This window comes from Carassius auratus, unplaced genomic scaffold, assembly GCF_003368295.1.
Source record: "Carassius auratus strain Wakin unplaced genomic scaffold, ASM336829v1 scaf_tig00214480, whole genome shotgun sequence".
Taxonomy (NCBI): Eukaryota; Metazoa; Chordata; class Actinopteri; order Cypriniformes; family Cyprinidae; genus Carassius; species Carassius auratus.
In genome coordinates, this window is record NW_020527673.1 from 919,733 (window position 1) to 938,895 (window position 19,163).

The following is a 19,163-nucleotide window of genomic DNA, read 5'->3' on the forward strand; positions in this document are numbered from 1 at the left end:
TCCAGCGATGACATCTAAAAAAAACAGCAGAACAATATAAAACCCCAACACAAACATACATCGACTGAGCCTGTTCGGAACAAAAAGATTTAGAAATCTATCGTCCGAGGTGGGACCAACATTATTAGAGGATTTGCGCACAAGTTCGGTAAGATAACTTTACTATTTTGTCAGTTAAACTACCTCGGTTAAAATGTTGTTTCTTAACGCAAAACAAACGAGAACCAGTCATTCCTGGTTTGCCTATATTTGTCGTCGTTGTTGTTGTTTTTAAATGGCTCTATTTGGTCTTAATTCATTAACGGTCGTTTTATTTAACGTTAGACTCTCTCGGTTGGGTCTTTTATTAAACAGTGTTAACGCATTGTCAGGTTCTTGTATCGCATTTAAAGGACAACCTAGAGATCTTTTATCGTCTTCTCCCCCTAACATTAGTGTTAAAGTAGTCTGTGTTATTGAGATGTTCGTGTATTATTCTGTGTGTGGTCCATCACCAGTAGTGAAGCCGCGTCCAGATACACAACAGTTACGTAACGCCGTCATCTTACGGTAAACAGGATCACCCTCGACTCTTGACAGGCCTTCCGCTATTGACGGGTGTTTTACTCATCAGCTGTATTCATGGTGTTGGTGTTTGATTGATATGACAACAGTCGCTTAGAGGTGATGCTGTGATTTCTGTGTTCAGTCCCGCAGCTGAGCTCTTTCACCACTGTGCCATGGAGTTCCCGGATCTCGGGGAGCACTGCTCAGAGAAGAGCTGCAAACGTCTCGGTAAGTACAGTATGTACAGTGTGTACTGTCTGAGTCAACACTGTCCCATATAGCAGGACTCAAAGTTGTTTTTCTATTGGCTTGGTCAGACTTAGTTCAGATTTTAACTTTGCCTGTCAGTATTTTCAGTGGCCTCTAAAAAGAGTTTTAACATTTTTTTCTACTGTGTAAAAGTTTGGGTTTTTCAGATTTATTTAGCTATTAGTTTTTTTCGAAAGAAATTAATACTTTTATTTGGGCATGACAAATACAGTTAATCATAAATTACAGTAAAGACATTTATAATGTTTACAAGAGATTTCTATTTCTTTTTTTTTCTCTCTCTCTCTTTTTTTATACATTTAACATTAAGAGAATCCTAGAGAAAAACCGAGACATTCGCGTGATTTCTGAAGGATCATGTGACACTGAAGACTGGAGGGATGATGCTGAAAGATTTGCATAACAGGAATACATTATATTGAAAGTGTTTTCAAATTTAAAAGTTAGGTTACACTTTATTTTAAGGTGTCCTTATTAGAGTGTAATCATACATTTAAGTACTGAGCAATATTAAGTAACTTTATGTACTTACTATATGGTTAGGGTTTGGCTTAGGGTTACTTGCATGTAATTATGCGTCATTTGTTGTTATTATGATAGTTAGTACATGTAACGTGTAATTTGATCAAAATAAAATAACTTAATTTTTTTTTCTTTTTTAATAATAGTTAACACATAACTGTTTTTACTGTATTTTTTAATCAAACTGATGTAGCTATAGTGAGCAAAAAATCTTTCTATCAAAAACATTAAAAAAAAAAGTCTTACCAACAAACTTTTGGTAAGTGTACATTTGAAGATGCCAGGACAAAATATGTCATCTAATAATTCTTTTTCCAAAACTTATTCTACAAAAACAATTATAAATTAGCTTTTACTTGTGTGATAGTAGTTGAAATTATAGCTATAATGTAAGTCCAAGACAGACATGTAAAAATTTTTTAGTTAATTATAATAATAATGCATTGCGAAATGCTTGTTCTTTTATCAAAGTAAAGGAGTCTGGCTGATAATAGAGCACTATCCTGCTCATTACACAGCTGCAGATGAAATAAATAATTAAATAAAAACGAAAATTAAGTTTTACTGGATGAGCGGTTAGTTATACAGTGTAGATCTAGGCATCTGCCATCTTCACAGGTGCTGATGATGATAACTTACAATTAGAGGTGCTCCGATCACGATCGGCCGATCGTTATGCGCATCTCGTCAGTAAAGCCGGTTCTCTAATCAGCGGTTAATTCCATCAGGTGCATGATTTCACATAGAGCAGCTGTTACTACACAGAGCCGTTGTTAATAGAGAAGATGCGCAAATGCACTTCATTTTCAGCGTTTATTGGCGCATCTTCTCAGTTAACAACGGCTCTGTGTAGTAACAGCTGCTCTATAGCCCCTTTCACACTGCACGTCGGACCCGCAATATTTCCCGAACATTGCCGGATCGCCTTCTGTGTGAAAGCAACCACGTCCCGGAACTGATTACTGAATTGAACCCGGGTCGGGGACCTAGTAACATTGCGGGGTTCGACCTGGGACGAGCGCTGTGTGAACAAAAGCCAGCTCTAATTCCGTATCGAAGTGATGACGCGCGTTATGGCGCGACTCTTTTACCGGCTGTTTTGAATGAAGATCAACATTAGCGACGAAAACATATGTGCAAACTGTAATGAAGCAGAGATCAGTTAGTTCCTCACTTTCCGCGCTGACGCCGAGATCGTTTGCTTGCTCCAGTGAAAGTATAATGTTCCTAGGTTACCATTTCCAACCTACCTGTTTAAAATAATACTTCTAAGCCTATGAACGAAGTCACTCTCACTTTTTCCACCATTAGCCATCCTTATTTTTCAGCCCTGCACACCCTGTGAATTATTAATGCTTGAACATAACCTCCGCCTGATCACATGATGAATGACAAATGCATTGAAACTCATTGGGTGTGGCATTTCCTGTTTCCTGACCCTTTTTTTTTTTTTTTTTGTAAATATAACCATACAAACTAGTCATGGGACTAATGTGTCAACCAGGGCTGTGTTTCCCAAAAGCATCGTAAGCCTAAGTTGATTGTTGCTCCATTGGTTTCAATGGGTCTGCAATCTTCTTAAGCTTTTAACGCTTTTGGGAAATTCAGCCCAATTCATTTTGGAGCCCAATGCAGCCCAGGTCAATTCATTTAGCAATAGGCCTTTTTGTTCAATCTGAGATTAAAAACTGACTGTAAATTATACCCGATTCCTGTTGTGCGATTTCAACATTTAGTGTATAAAGTTTAGTGAATATATATAACAGCAATTATTATTTATTTATTTTATTTTATTTTTTATAAAGCTGCTCTTCTCTTAGTGATTCAGCATTGGTTTTTCACTGTCTTACTACAGATTTCCTTCCAATGAAATGTGATGCCTGTGAAGAAATTTTCTGCAAAGACCACATAACTTATGCAAATCACAAGTGCACTTCATCTTACAAGAAGGTGGGTATGATTGTGTCTAATGAATAATAATCTTGTCCTGTTGTATATATTAACCAATGCACACACACACACACACACACACAGGTTGTGACTGACACACATTTGTTTCCTTGTGCAGGATATCCAGGTTCCTGTATGTCCGTTGTGCAACACCCCCATTCCCATTAGAAGAGGGGAAATGCCAGACATCAAGGTTGGGGAACATATAGACAGAGACTGTAAATCTGACCCTGCTCAGAGGAAAAGAAAGGTAGGCTAGCCACCAAAAGGAAGGAGAGAGAAAGCAATGTCTCTGTAAAATGAATAACGAACGACTCAGTTGTTTCTCACCCCACAGATCTTTACAAATAAATGCTCCAAGGGTGGCTGTAAGCAGAAGGAAATGATCCGGGTGACATGTGACCAGTGCCACTTGAACTACTGTCTCAAACATAGACATCCACTCGACCATGACTGTAAGACTGACGGCAAGCCAGTCGGCAAACCAGGGTCAGTACAGTCGTCTAGTGTTCATACTGCTAAGTGAAGTTTTCTGGAGGACACACTAGTAACGGTGGGGTTTGTTTTGCAGACATGCTGCTTTAATGAGAGCTCAAGCCTCCTCTTGCAGTAACACGGCAGCCTCCTCCGCTAGGGGGAGCTGTAGGACTGTGTCTAATGGAGGGACTGGACGCACCAGACCTCAGAGCAGTTGGTAAGAGCATTGAGAAAAAGCAGTTCCCTCAGAAGTGTTATGTGATTGTACACTAACAGTCAAAAGTCAGTATGATTTTTAATTTCTCGTACTCGTACCAAGGATGTATTTACTACATCAAAAATACAGTAAAATAATAAAAAAAAATTAATTTATTCTTGTGATGGCAAAGATTAATTTTCAGCATCTTTACTCTGCTCTTCAGTGTCACGTGATGCTTCAGAAATCATTGCGCCAACATATATTATTGCTAATATTGAGAGGTTGTGCAGCTACTATTTGAATAGAAAGTTCAAACGAACTGCTTTAAACAGAAGTCTTTTGTAACATTGCAAATGTCTTTACTGTTATCTTTGATTCATTTAATCCATCATGTCTTAATGAAGACATGAAAATCGTGAATTTTAGTGTCTGTGTGTATACTATATATATCATTGTTTTTTAAAATGTGGTTGATTCAAAATCGATTCTCTCAATGGCCACGAATCGATTTTTTTTTTTTTTTTTTTTTTCATATTTATATACGCAAACATTGAACGCATTTTGCAAGCAAGACGATTATATTTTGCAAGCAAGACGACGACAATAGTGTTGTGGACAAGAATAAAGTTATTTGCGTGATTTGTAATACAGAGGCGAAATGCTGTAGTAATACTACAAATCTGAATGTATTCATCATGTATGAATTTCTTTCTTCTGTTGAACACAAAAGTTGACTTCCATATTATTGAAAAAAAAAAAAAACATTTTGAGACCAAAACAGTTTGGTTCCCCATATTCTTCAAAAAATCTTTTTTTTTTTTCTTTTTTTTTTTCTTTCTTCCAGCAGAAGGGAAAAAAAATTATACATTAATAATAATACATAAATTAATGATGACATAATATTTTATTTCTGGGTGAACTATCACCGATAAGCCAGTATTAGTTGTCCTACATTGTTCATAGGCATGTAGCCTTAATGTTACAGCACATTTTGTAAAAATTTTTGATTATTTTATCTTTTTACTTTTTACTCTCTGTTGCTCCTCAGTGCACAAAGGATAAATACTTCTCCGATGGTGTCTCCAACAGCGCAGAATGTAATTCCCCCATCAGCGTCGTTTCAAGCCGGACTGGTGCGTTGTTCATTTTGAGATAGTTTAAATGTAGACCGTGTATTTTGAATCTACTCAAGACTAGATTTAAACCATGACTTGTGTTTTATTTCACAGACAGAGGAACAGGCCCTCCAGAGAGCATTAGAAATGTCACTGGCTGAATCTGATCGGGCAAGCCAGCCTACCCTCAGGTATTCCTGACCTCTTCTGCCCTAATAATAAACCATCAGATTTTAAAGCTATTTTTACATTTTGTATTGAAAGTTTTTGAAAATTTTTGGAGTAAATGTTCAACAAAATATTACTTTTTAACAGATTTCTGTACTGCAATATTGAAATCCAATAAACTGTGTGCACTTCAGCCCTCAGGAGCAGGAGGATCTGGCCTTAGCTCAGGCTCTGGCTGCTAGTGAAGAGGAATACAGGCGACAGCAGCAGAGACAGCAGGTAGCCAGAAACTTTAGCAGTCAGATGCATACTATGCTAACAGGACCTCATCTAGGTACATAGCCCTAGTGGCATCTGATTATGTCTAAACGTTTGGGGGTGCTGGACAGTATACAGTGGTCTGTATTTTATTTTAAGTAAATATTATTAAATATGGACATATGACACATTGTTGGGTGATTGGTAACATCTGGGTGTGCATCTGGGAATGCGATAACATTGCAGTATTTATAGAGAGACTGTTAAATAAAGAACAAACTCTTAAGAGAAAAACTTGTTTGTTATTATTTTGCTGATGTTCTATTTAAAATGTGAATTTGAAGAAACACTTTGAATGATATTTTTACAGTTGTAATCTTGTTTATAGTGATGCAACAAGATTAATTTTATACCACAACAATGAAACTAAAGTTTAAGTTTGGACAAAAACATTTATTTAATAACCAACATTGAGTTGCATTTAAATGAGTTACCATGTTGCCAGAGCTAACCAGGCAGACTTCAGTCCCTCATGTAGTTGTTGAGTTGTTATTAGTCGTAGACTTCATGATGGTCATATCCCAATCAGTCAGGTTTTGTCAGTATGTCTGTGAACCATGATGAAATACTTGATCTCTAATTGTCCTCTCGATCCACAGGGAGGAGTTTCCAAAGAAACCAGCTGCTGTCTGTCTTAATGTGAAGTGACACTGACCAACTGCAAACTGCCTCAATCTGCACACACTTTCCAATAATGTACCAGTGAGCTGCACGTCAAGTGGATTTCTGAGTCCAGCATACGGAGCATCTACTTCCCAAATCAACACATCTGATGGCTGTCATGTTGTCGTTGTCTTTCTGTTTTGCTTCACTCTGTAGTGTGCTTCTTCTTAGGTGGGCAATTGTGCCGTTTTGACAAGTGGTGCTTCATGTAAATATTTTATATAGCTATCATGTTCAGCTGGCAGTCAATATACATGACTTTTGAAATAAATTATTTTAAAGTGTTTACTTCACTCCTGCCTCATTGATCACACACACCTCTAACCAGAGCTCTCCACAGCACACACTTTAGTCTTCATCATTGATGATTTTTCAGAAGTGAATGTTATACATAAACAGTAAAGGGATTTTTTTTTGCACTCTCTTTTACATTAATATCATTAAAAAATAATAATAATTTAAACAAATTCCCCAATTATTTAAAAAAAAAATTGTTTTACCCAGCAGATCAGTCATTAGAACCAGACCTAGTAAATGATTAATGTTTCCAATAAAGATACTGTCAATCTGACATCTGTTCCATGAGTCACAACAGAAACACTGAGAGATTAATCTGCATTAATATGCATTTTTGTTTTTTAGAGGGTGGATTGGCAACACTGCATCAATGGTTTTCCTCATTGTTATTGTGCTCTCCAAACATTACACGTAAAATAATAGACTAAGCTTTTTTCTTAAAATCTAGAATCTAGGAAATCGCGTCCATTATGAAGCCAAAGCGTTCACACAGTGATGTAACAGATACATTAACACTGAAAAGCTAAGTGCTATAGACGTCAGAGCTCCGTGCCTCTTCGTTCAGGGTCATTTAAAAAATTACACCAGACCTCACTTACACAGAGACAATTACAGATAATGACACTAATTCATATTCCAATCAGGTTTTTTCATTTATTTATTAATTTTTTGATGAGTTGGTTTTTGAGCATCATTAAAGACATCTCTATATTTCTGGTGAACACACAGGAAACTGCATGCCACCACATGTTTACAGGAGTGGAACAGGTAGTTTGGGGACTGCGTTGAGACAGAGGTGATGTTGTGGAGATCACAGGCGCAGGTGGGTTTGAGTTAAAGGTGTTGTTTTTCTCTGGGCGCAACAGGAATTCAGGCTTGTTCAAATGTGCGCAGTCATTCCTCATCGTGACAGAAGTTCGCTTGGTGCTTTTCACGTCTGTCTGAACAGATTCCCATCACAGAGTCCATGAGGCAAAAACACGATTGTGCCCTAACTGCAGCAGACACAGTCAGCAGTCGAGCACAGCTGTGACACTGGAAGCATCTGTCAATATTTACAAGCTTCTTAAAACTAAATCGTGTCAGTTCAGCCATAGAGGGAAAATATCCCTGTATTATGGTTTTATCTCGTCTGCTGTATTCACATTGCAAAATACTGAAGAAACGCTAATGGAATTTCATATTTTGGAAATGACCACAAAGGGATGAATCCACTACAAAACAGAAGTGTTTTTTTTTTTTTAATTTAAAAGGAACAGTTCCCCCAAAATGATTTACCCTCATGTCGTTCTAAACCTGTATGAGTTTCTTTCTTATGTTGAACATAGAAGATATTTTGAAGAATGCTGGTAATGAATCATTGATTGTACCCATTGACTTATATTGCCCCTGGTGTTTCTTTCCCTACTTTAGAAAGTCAATGGGGACCAACACTTGTTTGGTTCTTCCAAATTTTTGAAGTACAAACTTGGTGCACAACAAACAAGTGTTTTTTTTTTTTATGTGATTCTCTAAAGAATCTTAAGACAGAAATCTATTTGCATTGCTTTATTGACTGTCTTAATTATTTACTTACAAACAGAGCCAAAGGGGATTTTACAGAAGTAACCTTTCACAGAAATAGCCTTTTGTCCCCTAATTCCCCGAAAAACTACATACTAGTCTAGTGTTGCTGCAGGGAATTCAGAATTAAATATGCTGATGTGAAGGACCCAAATTAGTGGCATAATATCATCTCCATCCACAACTTGAGCATGAATTATAATAGATAGACACAACATGAAAACATAACGCTGTGCAACATTTTGTGCAAGGCATCTTTTCACAAACTATGAAAGGTTCAAAGTTCCTGTCTATCTTTCAAATGAACTATCCTTCAAGGGATTTCACATAACAACTCTGTTCAGTCTGTTTAAATATTCTTAAATGCTCCAACGTGCTTAATACACATCAACTTGGGATAAATTAATTATCAACAGCAAGCTCTGGCAAAGACCCCCTAGGATTGCGGAGGCGAGCTTTGCATGTGAAACAGTACTCACATTTCATGGAAATTGTCTCTAATTTTGCTGTATAAAACTGGTCACTTTTATTGGCATACAGTGCTGGCCAAAATAGTATTTAATAATAAATAATTAAAATGTAAAATAAAATACAAAAAATAAATAAAGTAAATAATTTTATCCACCTCTGTAATTTATTTATTTCTTTTATTTTATAATTTTCAAGAGCCGAGACGGGGAACAAAAAACTAGTGTGCTAACTAATGTGCTTGCAACTGCAACATTTGACATTAAGTTCCTAAAATGAAACATCAGGAACCTTTGACTTTTCCAAAGAACTACTCGAGACTCAAGAAAACAAACGAAAAAAAAAGCACAATGAAAATGTGATTTAAAAAGGGTTCTTTGCTGGTCTTACATGCATCCTGCTGCCATCTCTACCCTGAAATAAACAAAACACACTCATACATCCACCAGATCTAAAAGCAAACGTGATTCATAAGATCAGTCAACCTTCTTCCATTGCTCCATGGTCCGCTTTTGAATGTTTTCAGGGGTAGACAGCAGTCATCATCGGTTACAAAGCCCCAAATACAGCAAACTATGAAACTGTGTGCTTTGACACTTTTCTATCATTGCCAGTTCTTCAGCAGTTCGAGCTACAGTAGCTCTTTTGTGTTATCGGACCAGAGTGCATCAGTGCGCCCATAATCCGGACACCAGTTCACCGGTTGAAAACCTAACCTTACAAAACTCGCCATTCTGGAAATGCTCTGATCCAGTCATCCAGCCATCACTATTTGGCACTTGTCAAAGTCACTCAGATGTTTTTGCTTGCCATTTTTCCTGCTTCCAACACATGAAATTCAAAAACTGACTGTTCACTTGCTGCTTAATAGATCCCACCCCTTTACAGGTGCCATTGTTGTTCACTTAGTGTGCAGTTAAGCAGTTTTTGCTTATCTGTTCATCCAGTTGTAGGTTCAAACCCCAAATGGGGTGATCCATGAGTCTCCACCATTGTACCAGATCAGCTAACCAGAGATTATAACAATTAACAGTGTAAGAGTACTGAAACTTACAAGGCAAAAAGAAAATCATGCAAAAAATATGTCTGGGGAAAAAAAAGAGAAATTTTCAGCAAGTCTACAATTTTCTTGTCACAGAAAAATAACTCACTTTTTAGAAGTGACTATGCTTTAGTATCTCTGACAAGAACAGAAACTGTTGGTTTGTATTCAGCCTTCCTCCACTGATTACAGTACTCGGTGAGACAGATGGCTGTTTACATTGAATGCTGTGGAGTTTAAAGAGAGCCTCCATTTCCCCTGGCTTAATGAGTGGGAGGGCAAGGGCCAGTGTACAGAGCTTCACCCTGCCTCCCTCCTCCATTATTATTCTGGTGATGAGCCCATAGCTCTCCAAAAGAAAACGCTGTGTGGGCAGCCTGCATTGTCAGGTTTGATGTCCCTGATATTAATATTTTAGCATTGTCTGAGTTCACAACAGAACCTAAAGCGGAAATAGTTGTGAAATCTGGGGCGAAATGAGGTGAATTTGTGATTGCATATGTATTGTGTGTAGGAAAGTGAGTACCCTTTGAGTTTCATGCCATTGTTATTGATGAAATCCTTAAAGGATGGCAGCTGTCTCTTTAGAGCAGATGCTTCTAGAAAGTATTGTACTTTTTTGAAGTGATCTCTCAGAAGGAGGTGAAAACTACTGGATAAAATACTAAGTGAGTCATGATGTCCTGAGGGATGTCAGGGATGCATTGGCCTATGTGAAGTGTAGTCTGTGTTTTTTTCTTCCCTCAAATGTTTTTTTTTCATTGGACATGAAGTGCCGATTTGTTTAGCCTTTTGTTTAGATATGCATATTATAATTTGTACAAATGATGATTGTTAGTTCTTCAAGTTAATCTAAGTTCAGTCATATTATCTGTTAATGTAGTTTTGAAAATGCTAAACTATCCCACAGTGCAAAATATGAAGGAACAGGCTATAATGTGCTGTTATTTCACACTCCTACTGAGGCTAAAAACCTTTTAACCACAGCACACAAAGCACAACAGTAATTAGCCTAATTGCTGATTGTTTGGTGACGTGTTTAACAAGAACTAGATTTACAATTCTCCGGATGCACACAGTTTCTGAAGCCCTACGCATATTCAATTTATGGCTCAAAACCAAACTGAAATACCAAAAGTCTGAAGGTTATTTTATCATTTTATATTCATATCATTACTAATATTTTGTTGCATTTTTTTTTATCTAATGATACTAAATTCATAATTGAATAACATTATTTCAACAACAAAAAGATTGAACTTCTGTAAAGCCATGTGCGCCATACAAAAGTGTGATTTTATTGTAATTTATATAGTTTTTATATATAGTAAGAATTATAGATTAATTTTCAATTTTAAAGTCTTAGTAATTTTGCTCTATTTGAGTCTATTTTATCTATTTATTTTAAATCTGTATGTCTGTATAGATTTATCTGAATAATTTATCAATTATTACTTAAATTTTTTTTTTATTATTATTGCTTTAACCAAAAATAAGAAATGTTTTCATGGCAACAAGCTGCAATAAAATAAGTTTAGTTTATTAGCATAGGTTTATTTATTATTATTTTTTTTGTAATGATTTTTTTATGTCTTTAGTTTTAGTTTAGTTAATAATAATAAACCTGATACCTATCCACCCAGCCCATGACTGTGAATCTCTATTAAGTGTAAAGGAGAAGCTACAACACTAGAATCTGAATCACAGGATTAAAAAAACAGGATTCAGAACAGTTCTTCCCCCAAGCAATATGCATTATAAACAGAAAGAGAATAAGTAACTCATACATTCAATTTTTTTCCCCATGCATTTATGCATTCCACTCTCCTGCTGTTTTCACCATGATCTTTCTTATGATTATTATACACTGATTTTTTTATTTCACATTATAAGTTATATTTTTCATTATGAAACCCTGAAGGCTTTGCCTTGCCTCTAGCACAGCTTGTGCAATATCAGTTTCATGCATCTGTCAATGCTTTGTTTACATAATTTTCTGCTCGCTACATTACTGCCTGCATTTTCCCCCACACATTTACTGCTATTTGTACAAACAGCCTGTTGTTGTTGTTTGCAGTTGAGCAAGTCTATAATAACACAAGCGCATCCCAATTCACACGCAGCCACACATGGCAAATAAATAATCTTCAATTCCAATCTCACACTTTCAGTCAATGAACATCCTGGGAAACAAATCTGACCTGATGGCACAGCTTAGTGTTTTTGTGCAAGCTTCAAGCCCTCTTGAGCCGTGTGATTTTAACACAGTGACGCACATACATTGAATCACTATGCGGAGGCTTGTCACGTTGCGCTGTATGAGCGTATTCACCCAGCCCATGCACACTGACACACATTTTGAATAGGTGATCCCTGTATTTTGAAGCATCAAGTGACACGTTGCTATTGTGTACATGTCAGACTGATTCCACAATAACTAAAATAAAGGCTAGGGACAACAATAATGAACAATTATAATGAAGCTGTTTCACGATGATCTCTCTTAGTCTCTGATGAAGATGACAAAAGATAAAAGACATTCAAATGACAAAAACAGACACTGCACCCACACACACAAAAAATAATGATTAAAAGCTTAGAATCAAATGATTTGGTGTTATTGTAGATCAGAATTGTGCTTGTGTATCATTAGTGTGTGAGGCGTGATCGTTTGCTCTTTTGCATTGAAGAAATGATGGTATTGATAAAAAGGGACATGACATATAAATGGTGGTTTAGTGAGAATGATTAAGCTTGTTAGCCAGTATGCCACAGACATGATCTTATTCTGCAATCAATGTGATTGCTACACACTGACAGGTCTTGCGGTGCAGGTAAATAGCGGTTTAGAGTTGCTTTACTGGATGTAAAGGAGCTTATTGCACAACATTAGCAGAATATTGTCTCACTAGATCTAAAGAGCTGGAGGAAGGGAGCTGTCTGTGGATTTTTTCACCTTTGAACCCATGACAGCGGTCCAGAGAAGAGCAGACACAAGGACATGCTGCCTAATTAAGCCAGTCATTTACTGACTCAAGGTAGAGGCGTGCAATTAGCCAACGGATGGGGTCTATTCTCTGCAAGTTCGAAATGTCATCATCATTATCTCTGCTGTTATAAGCCACAAAGCAGTACAAGAAGCAGATAAAGGTAGTGCATTTGTAAAAAAAAAAAAAAAAAAAAAAAAATGTGTGTGTGTGTAGACTGGAGCTTTGATTTCCTGTCACTGACTGAAACGGTGCAAAAATATAGACTATAGATATATAATAATAGATTGTCAAGCTCTACATTGCTGTCTGACACCTGAGCAGAAAGTCTATTTACTGCAAACCATCAGTTACCAAATTGTGGGTTGAAGAGTGTGAATAACAAGCCAATCAGACACAATATGGTTTTGACGTTTAGAAATGTGTGATGCAACGCTGAGAAATGAAAAAGGACAAAGGGCCTTGAAGCGCATTTTAAAATCTTGAAGTATCAGAAAAGCAGTGAGATGTAACGCAGCAGTCAAAAACATCCATCAAATTTATGTTTACGAAGAAAAACAATGAAGAGGCAGTGCAGCAGAACAAAAGAACAATGCATTTTGTGAATCGGTCAAAAAGATGTGATCACAATAAAGACATTCTCCCTAAAATAGGCAGATTGCGCTGGAGTTTCTGATGGATTTAGTGCTTGACATATTAAATCATGTTTAACCACTGAGCGCTTCGCAGTTGTTATGTTAAATATTGCCGTTTGGATTAATATTTCATTTGAATATCCTGGCTGGGTTCAAATGTTTATTAGCATGATACTTTGATAAACATTTTATCTTTACTTGGGCATTCGGAAACAAAGCCCAACTGTCTATTTACAAATCTGGGATCAAATATATAACGGCATGTTAGAACTATAAAAAATATATGTTTTTATTCTTAATTAACAAGTCTGTTGGTGGCTAATCTTGTACTTACATATTTCACACAAGTGTTTCACAGATCACAGCAGTGTTTCCTTCACAAAGCATTCAGAAAAAATAACAGAGAACACCACCTATAGTTTAATTAATGAACAAATGACTTTTATGACTTAGAAGTGTGTTTTCATAATGAATCGTTCACAGTGACTTACAAGTTACCGGTTTGAATCCATCTGTCAAATCATTCACTGAATGAACTGAATCTGACAGAACAGCTAACGAATCAACATTTGACTCACTCACTGATCCAGGATGATCCACTGAGGAAGAGGTACAATAAAAAAATCGATAAATAGGCAGCTAATATAATACTAAGGAGAAAAATGATTTAAAAGAAACAAAAAGTTCACCCTAAAAAGATTTGATTGATTATGCCTATCGAGGTCTGAGGATGGAAAATGTGGGAAATTGTAAACCAATGAACTTGTAAACACTGTGCGAGTGAGAGTGAGAATATCCTGCAGTAAAACACAATCAAACAAAACCTCTGTAATTCTTTATGTTTGGTTTCATTAAACCGTTAACCAGTCAGTTTAATATAATAATTTTATCTTCCCAATGGCCTTGCTCAGACCTCTGTGATATCACAGTGCAAGCTATCGAATCTGACACTGTTGAAAATAAAGGCAAACTTTTAAACCGAGTTCAATACTGTGCATCTAGTGAGGATCAAGGTCCAACATCAGCTTTTGGTCCTCTTAATACAAATGCTTTAGGCTTGTATTCGATTCATGCTAGTCAAGGGAACAGGAATAATTTATATGATTTTTTCTGTCTGTCATTCTCCGGTCATCTTTAATCAGCATTGTGTTTTTTAGAAACTGTATTGGACTGTAACTGCACGACAGCCAAACTGGAAATGGCAATCTTCATAGATGACTTTTTTTGCATGCTTGCTGTTCTCTTGTAGTGTTTAGTGATGAATATTTCAACCGTCTGGCTGATGGACGTTTTGTCACATCTCCTCTCCTCCCACACTGTCCACCCTTTTAAGAATAAGCAGATGACACGATTAAGCAAACGAACTATGCTAAAATCCAGGCAGTCCTTCAAAGAGCAGGTCTGTCAGGGTCAGATGAGATCTGAAAGTTGATCTATTTTAAGTTTAAAACTAATTCAGTTCTTGTGAAGTGTGGTTTCTTTGTCCACCCAATGCATTTATTCTACTATAACTGGCTGTCATTATGGTAATGGTTTCAGACAGAATAAAGAGCATGAATAATGCAAAAAATCAGAAATCTGTGATGATTCATGAAACATTACTATTAATATTCAATAGCAAATAGATCCATGAACTAGGAATAGGGGTCTTGACCTTCTGTGTTGCACTGATAAATGTTCTTTTGGAAAAACAGAAAGCCTGTACTTCACATAGTTGCAAACCAGTTTTAACAGATGTGACAGACAGATTACTCAGATCCAAGAAAAGCTCTCTTGAAAGAAAAAGTGAACATGAAGATGGTCACGTTCATGTATACCATGCAGGGAAAACCGCACATTATGCTTATAAATATAGGCAACGAAATGGGTGACAATCACACTAAGTGACACTGCTTTTTCGAAACCATTTGAGATCATTTTAGGATAATTACACAGAGACTCACACTAGTTGGCCCAGATTCTGCTGCTTGGGTTGCCATGACGACCAGGGAGAATTCTCAGATTGTACTTTGAATTTCATTTGACTGTGTTGTGTTTTAATATTTTAACTTTGGAAATGTGGATGGACAAGATGTATGGATAACACGGAAGAAAGACTAAAACGTGCCATGTATAATGTCAATAGGTTTCAGCTGTGCAGAATGACTAGCGTTGACCTACACTTGACTTACACCTCAGAGCTTTTCAAAACTCTTAGGCTGTTGTCTGAGATGGGTAGACATTCACACCGAGGCCAACAGATATCAGCGGTGGACCGTGTTAAAAATCCAAACGCTGCTCTTTCTTTTGCTTTTTTTTAAAGCCATCTATTTTGCGCTACAGAAGTAGCATTTCGATGCGATTTCAGAGACTGTTTAATGCAGCTCAGAGTAGGTATGAATGCATTTACACTGCAGTTACGACTGCATAAATAACATAATGAGATTCATGTTTAAAATATAACACCCTGAATAGAGAAATATGAAATTATCTAAAAAATAATAACTATAATAATACTTTGAACATATTAAACTAAACCCGCCTGTAGGTGGCAGCAAGTCTCCCAAATCAAACTTTGCTTTATTAAAAGCATGTTCTAAAATATCAGTCTTCAGTTCCTAATATTGCTCTTTCTGGAGAAAGTTGTGTGGATTATTTGTGGATTATTGTGTTGTTGTTTTTATCAGATGTTTGGACTCTCATTCTTACGGCACCCATTCACTGCAGAGGACCGATTGGTGAGCAAGTGATGCTAAATTTCTCCAATTCTGTTCCCATGAAGAACCAATTCATACATCTAGGATGGCCTGAGGGTAAATCAACTTTTTATTATTATTATTATTGAGCTGTAGAATAAAATCAATATCCCATTTATTATGGGGTGTGTACTTGTGAAAACAACACCATTACCTTAAATTGTGGAAATATTTTATTTTTTTGGTGGCAAATGCCTTTCCAATCCTGATGAAAGAGCATAAATGTCTGAAGTGACATCCTTAGCTGGTCCTAATTTAGCTCCACAAATGGACCATACAATTACACGCAGTGATAACTTATTATTATCACACACTGGTCACACACGAACAGAGGATTTTTAATGTTTCAGTTCATTTCCACAAATGGACCACATAGCCTCCCTCAGTGGCAACATACTGTATATAACACATACATATATACAGAGCACAGACAAGAGACAAGAGACAACATTAAAAAAATGTCATGCATCCTGCCCTTTACTAGAAGAATAAGCATTCTGAAATCAATAACATGAGGAAAACAAGAAAATGACAGACGGCATGAAATTGGCATGAAATTATCAGGCATTCTGCTGGATCTTACACTGCACAACAACAGCGCAATCAGTCAGTGGTCCTAAGTGTAATGATGCTCTTTGTATTCAAACCCCGTCTGCTGTTACGGATCGCTAGAGGGATCCATTCCCATAGTCTTCATCAAAGTGGCAGTGTTCCCCAGTGACCAACTCTCCCCAAGCTGCTAGACTTCTCACCGCAGCAATTCAAAACCCACAAGAGAAGAAATGAAAATAACAATAATGACACCTTTACCCTAAAGTAATACATGAATAAAAAACACTGACATCAAACTCTAAATTTCTGGTTAGCAATGATTGACTGTTTTATTTAAGCCTCTCTGTTGGTAATGTGAACTCCGTATCTGTTGTGTTCCACTTTCACCCAGCATAACAGCTGAATAGCTACAGCAGAAATTCACATGTGCTGTCTCACACATTATTGATATTGCTTGAGGATATTCCCTGATATGTGAAGTGAATGATTAATATGAACAGAATGTGCTGAAGAAGATGTGCAGAATTTAAAGTAAGCATCTGGCAGTAAGAAAAAAATACCTGTAAAGAAAAAAATACCTGTAGGCTGTGTGTGTGTGTGTATATATATATATATATATATATATATATATATATATATATATATATATATATATATATATATATATATATATATATATATATATATATATATATATAAAGCACTCAAATGTGCATCTGGACCCTTTATATACTGTATATACATATATACATATATATATATATATATATATATATATATATATATATATATATATATATATATATATATATAAGAGAGATCATACTAAATGCATGTTATATTTTATTTAGTACTGTTCTGAGTAAGATATTGTACATAAAAGATATTAACATTTAGTCCACAAGACAAAAAAAAAATTCTGAAATTATTAAAATAACCCCCTCAAAAGTTTGGGAACCCTTGGTTGTTAATACTGTGTTTTGTTACCTGATGATCCTCGACTGTCTTTCTGTTTTGTGATGGTTGTGCATGAGTCCCTTGTTTGTTCTGAACAGTTAAACTGAGCAGCGTTCTTCAGAAAAATCTTTAAGGTCTTTAAGGCTGTCATAACTTACAGATTTATTTAAACATACATTAAATAATGAAGACATCGCTAACAGGTAAAGTAAAATATAATAAATATATATTCTAATATTTCACGAAATGTTCTTCTCTAGACTTAATTTCTCTAGCAAACAAACGAGCTGAGGGATGATTGCATTCCACACTGCCTCTATTACGACAGGACAGACCAGGACTGTCAGGAAGATAAATGGAAGAGAGATAGGGAGGCAGGATCGGAAAAGGTCTTCAAGTTAGGATTTGAACTTGAGACGCACGGGACGCCCATAGCGCAACTTCGTAGGCACAGTGCCCTATCGTGCCAACTCTATTTGAATATATTTTAAAATTGGTTTAATTTATTCCTTAGATTTTTCATGATCAAAGATTGTGCACAATATAAGAACTAGTGTCATCCCATTTGGATGTAGCTACATGATTTCTGAGAGGATATCATTATAGTCTGTGTGGACTGAGTAACTGCTGAAATGGGTTTAATATATTTTCCATCACCAAGTTGGAAAATAAATCCTAATTTGGGTATAGAAATAGGGGATGTGGTGAAAGTAATACCATGCAAGAGAACAGAAGCCATTCAGTGTACACTATATTGTAAATTGTCTCATATATGTTGCAGCACTGGTTGTGTAGTCTGAGCTGTGCATTATTCATAGATATATTTCAAAGGCAGTGCTGTTTTATATCATGCACTTGTGACCTGAAGACCTGAACGACCCCTTTGCAAACCAGGAGCAAGCACACAGCACATATACTGTAATTTTCAAACTGATGGACTCGTATAGAAATATTACAAAGGGTGAATACATTCACTCATGCTCAATAACAAAAAAACATGCATTATTATAGCCTGGGGGTGTAAACTTTTTAACAGAATGATCATGTGTATTTTTTTCTTATTTTGTTTTGCCTTTCAGAAACTGTGGAAGATACAAAATATGTAAAATATTCCCTAATCGTCCTGTTCAATTAGTTTGTTTGCCTATACTTTTGACTTTGACGAAAACATGCAAACATGTTCCAGTTTTGAGACAATTGCATTCACACTTTCCTAAAACAATAACTGTGAAATTTGTGTGGAAGTAACAGAAGCAGTTTTGAAGACATTTTCCATTCTTCTGTCATATTAGCATTAGCAATGATGCCTTGAAGGTGTATTGTTCTGGTCATAGTGTGTATCCAATTTAAATGGATTGCAACTGAATTCTCATCTCTTGGGAAATATATTCTGATACATTTCTAAATCATGCATATAAAAAGGAAAACTTTTGCCCATCTGCAAAGTATGATGCAAAAAGTAAATACCATCTGAACACCAAGGCCTCATTCTGAATAATTTACCAGGTTTATATTCTAGATTTGCGTCTGAGCCACATTGATGAAACCACAACAGTTCAGGTGCAGCATTAGTAAGCCAGATGAAAAGATCTTGTAGGAATGTGCTTAGAGAAAGAATCACTGCACGTTCTCTCTCTCTTGCAGTGAAGTGTGAGCCTTTACCACAATGTGGAGGAGGAGCCTTCATATGTGAGGGGGA

At 36.3% G+C, this 19,163-nt stretch overlaps 1 protein-coding gene across 1 annotated transcript; it reads left to right on the top strand.

The window, feature by feature from the left end:
- On the top strand, nt 1-6,514 carry LOC113092135 (AN1-type zinc finger protein 2A-like). Its single transcript, XM_026257740.1, has 10 exons — nt 1-148; nt 689-774; nt 3,194-3,288; nt 3,407-3,538; nt 3,626-3,777; nt 3,860-3,982; nt 5,013-5,097; nt 5,194-5,270; nt 5,442-5,526; nt 6,165-6,514. The coding sequence occupies exons 2-10, from the start codon at nt 720-722 to the stop codon at nt 6,201-6,203; spliced, it is 843 nt and encodes a 280-aa protein (XP_026113525.1). The 5' UTR covers nt 1-148; nt 689-719; the 3' UTR covers nt 6,204-6,514.
- The last annotated feature ends 12,649 nt before the right edge of the window (nt 6,515-19,163 follow it).

Bases quoted from the DNA above. Each gene is read 5' to 3' on its own strand.
- LOC113092135 (XM_026257740.1), top strand. From the start codon at position 720: ATGGAGTTCCCGGATCTCGGGGAGCACTGCTCAGAGAAGAGCTGCAAA. The intron at 775-3,193 runs GTAAGTACAGTA...GTCTTACTACAG, and splicing joins GAAGAGCTGCAAACGTCTCG to ATTTCCTTCCAATGAAATGT. The intron at 3,289-3,406 runs GTGGGTATGATT...TTCCTTGTGCAG, and splicing joins GCACTTCATCTTACAAGAAG to GATATCCAGGTTCCTGTATG.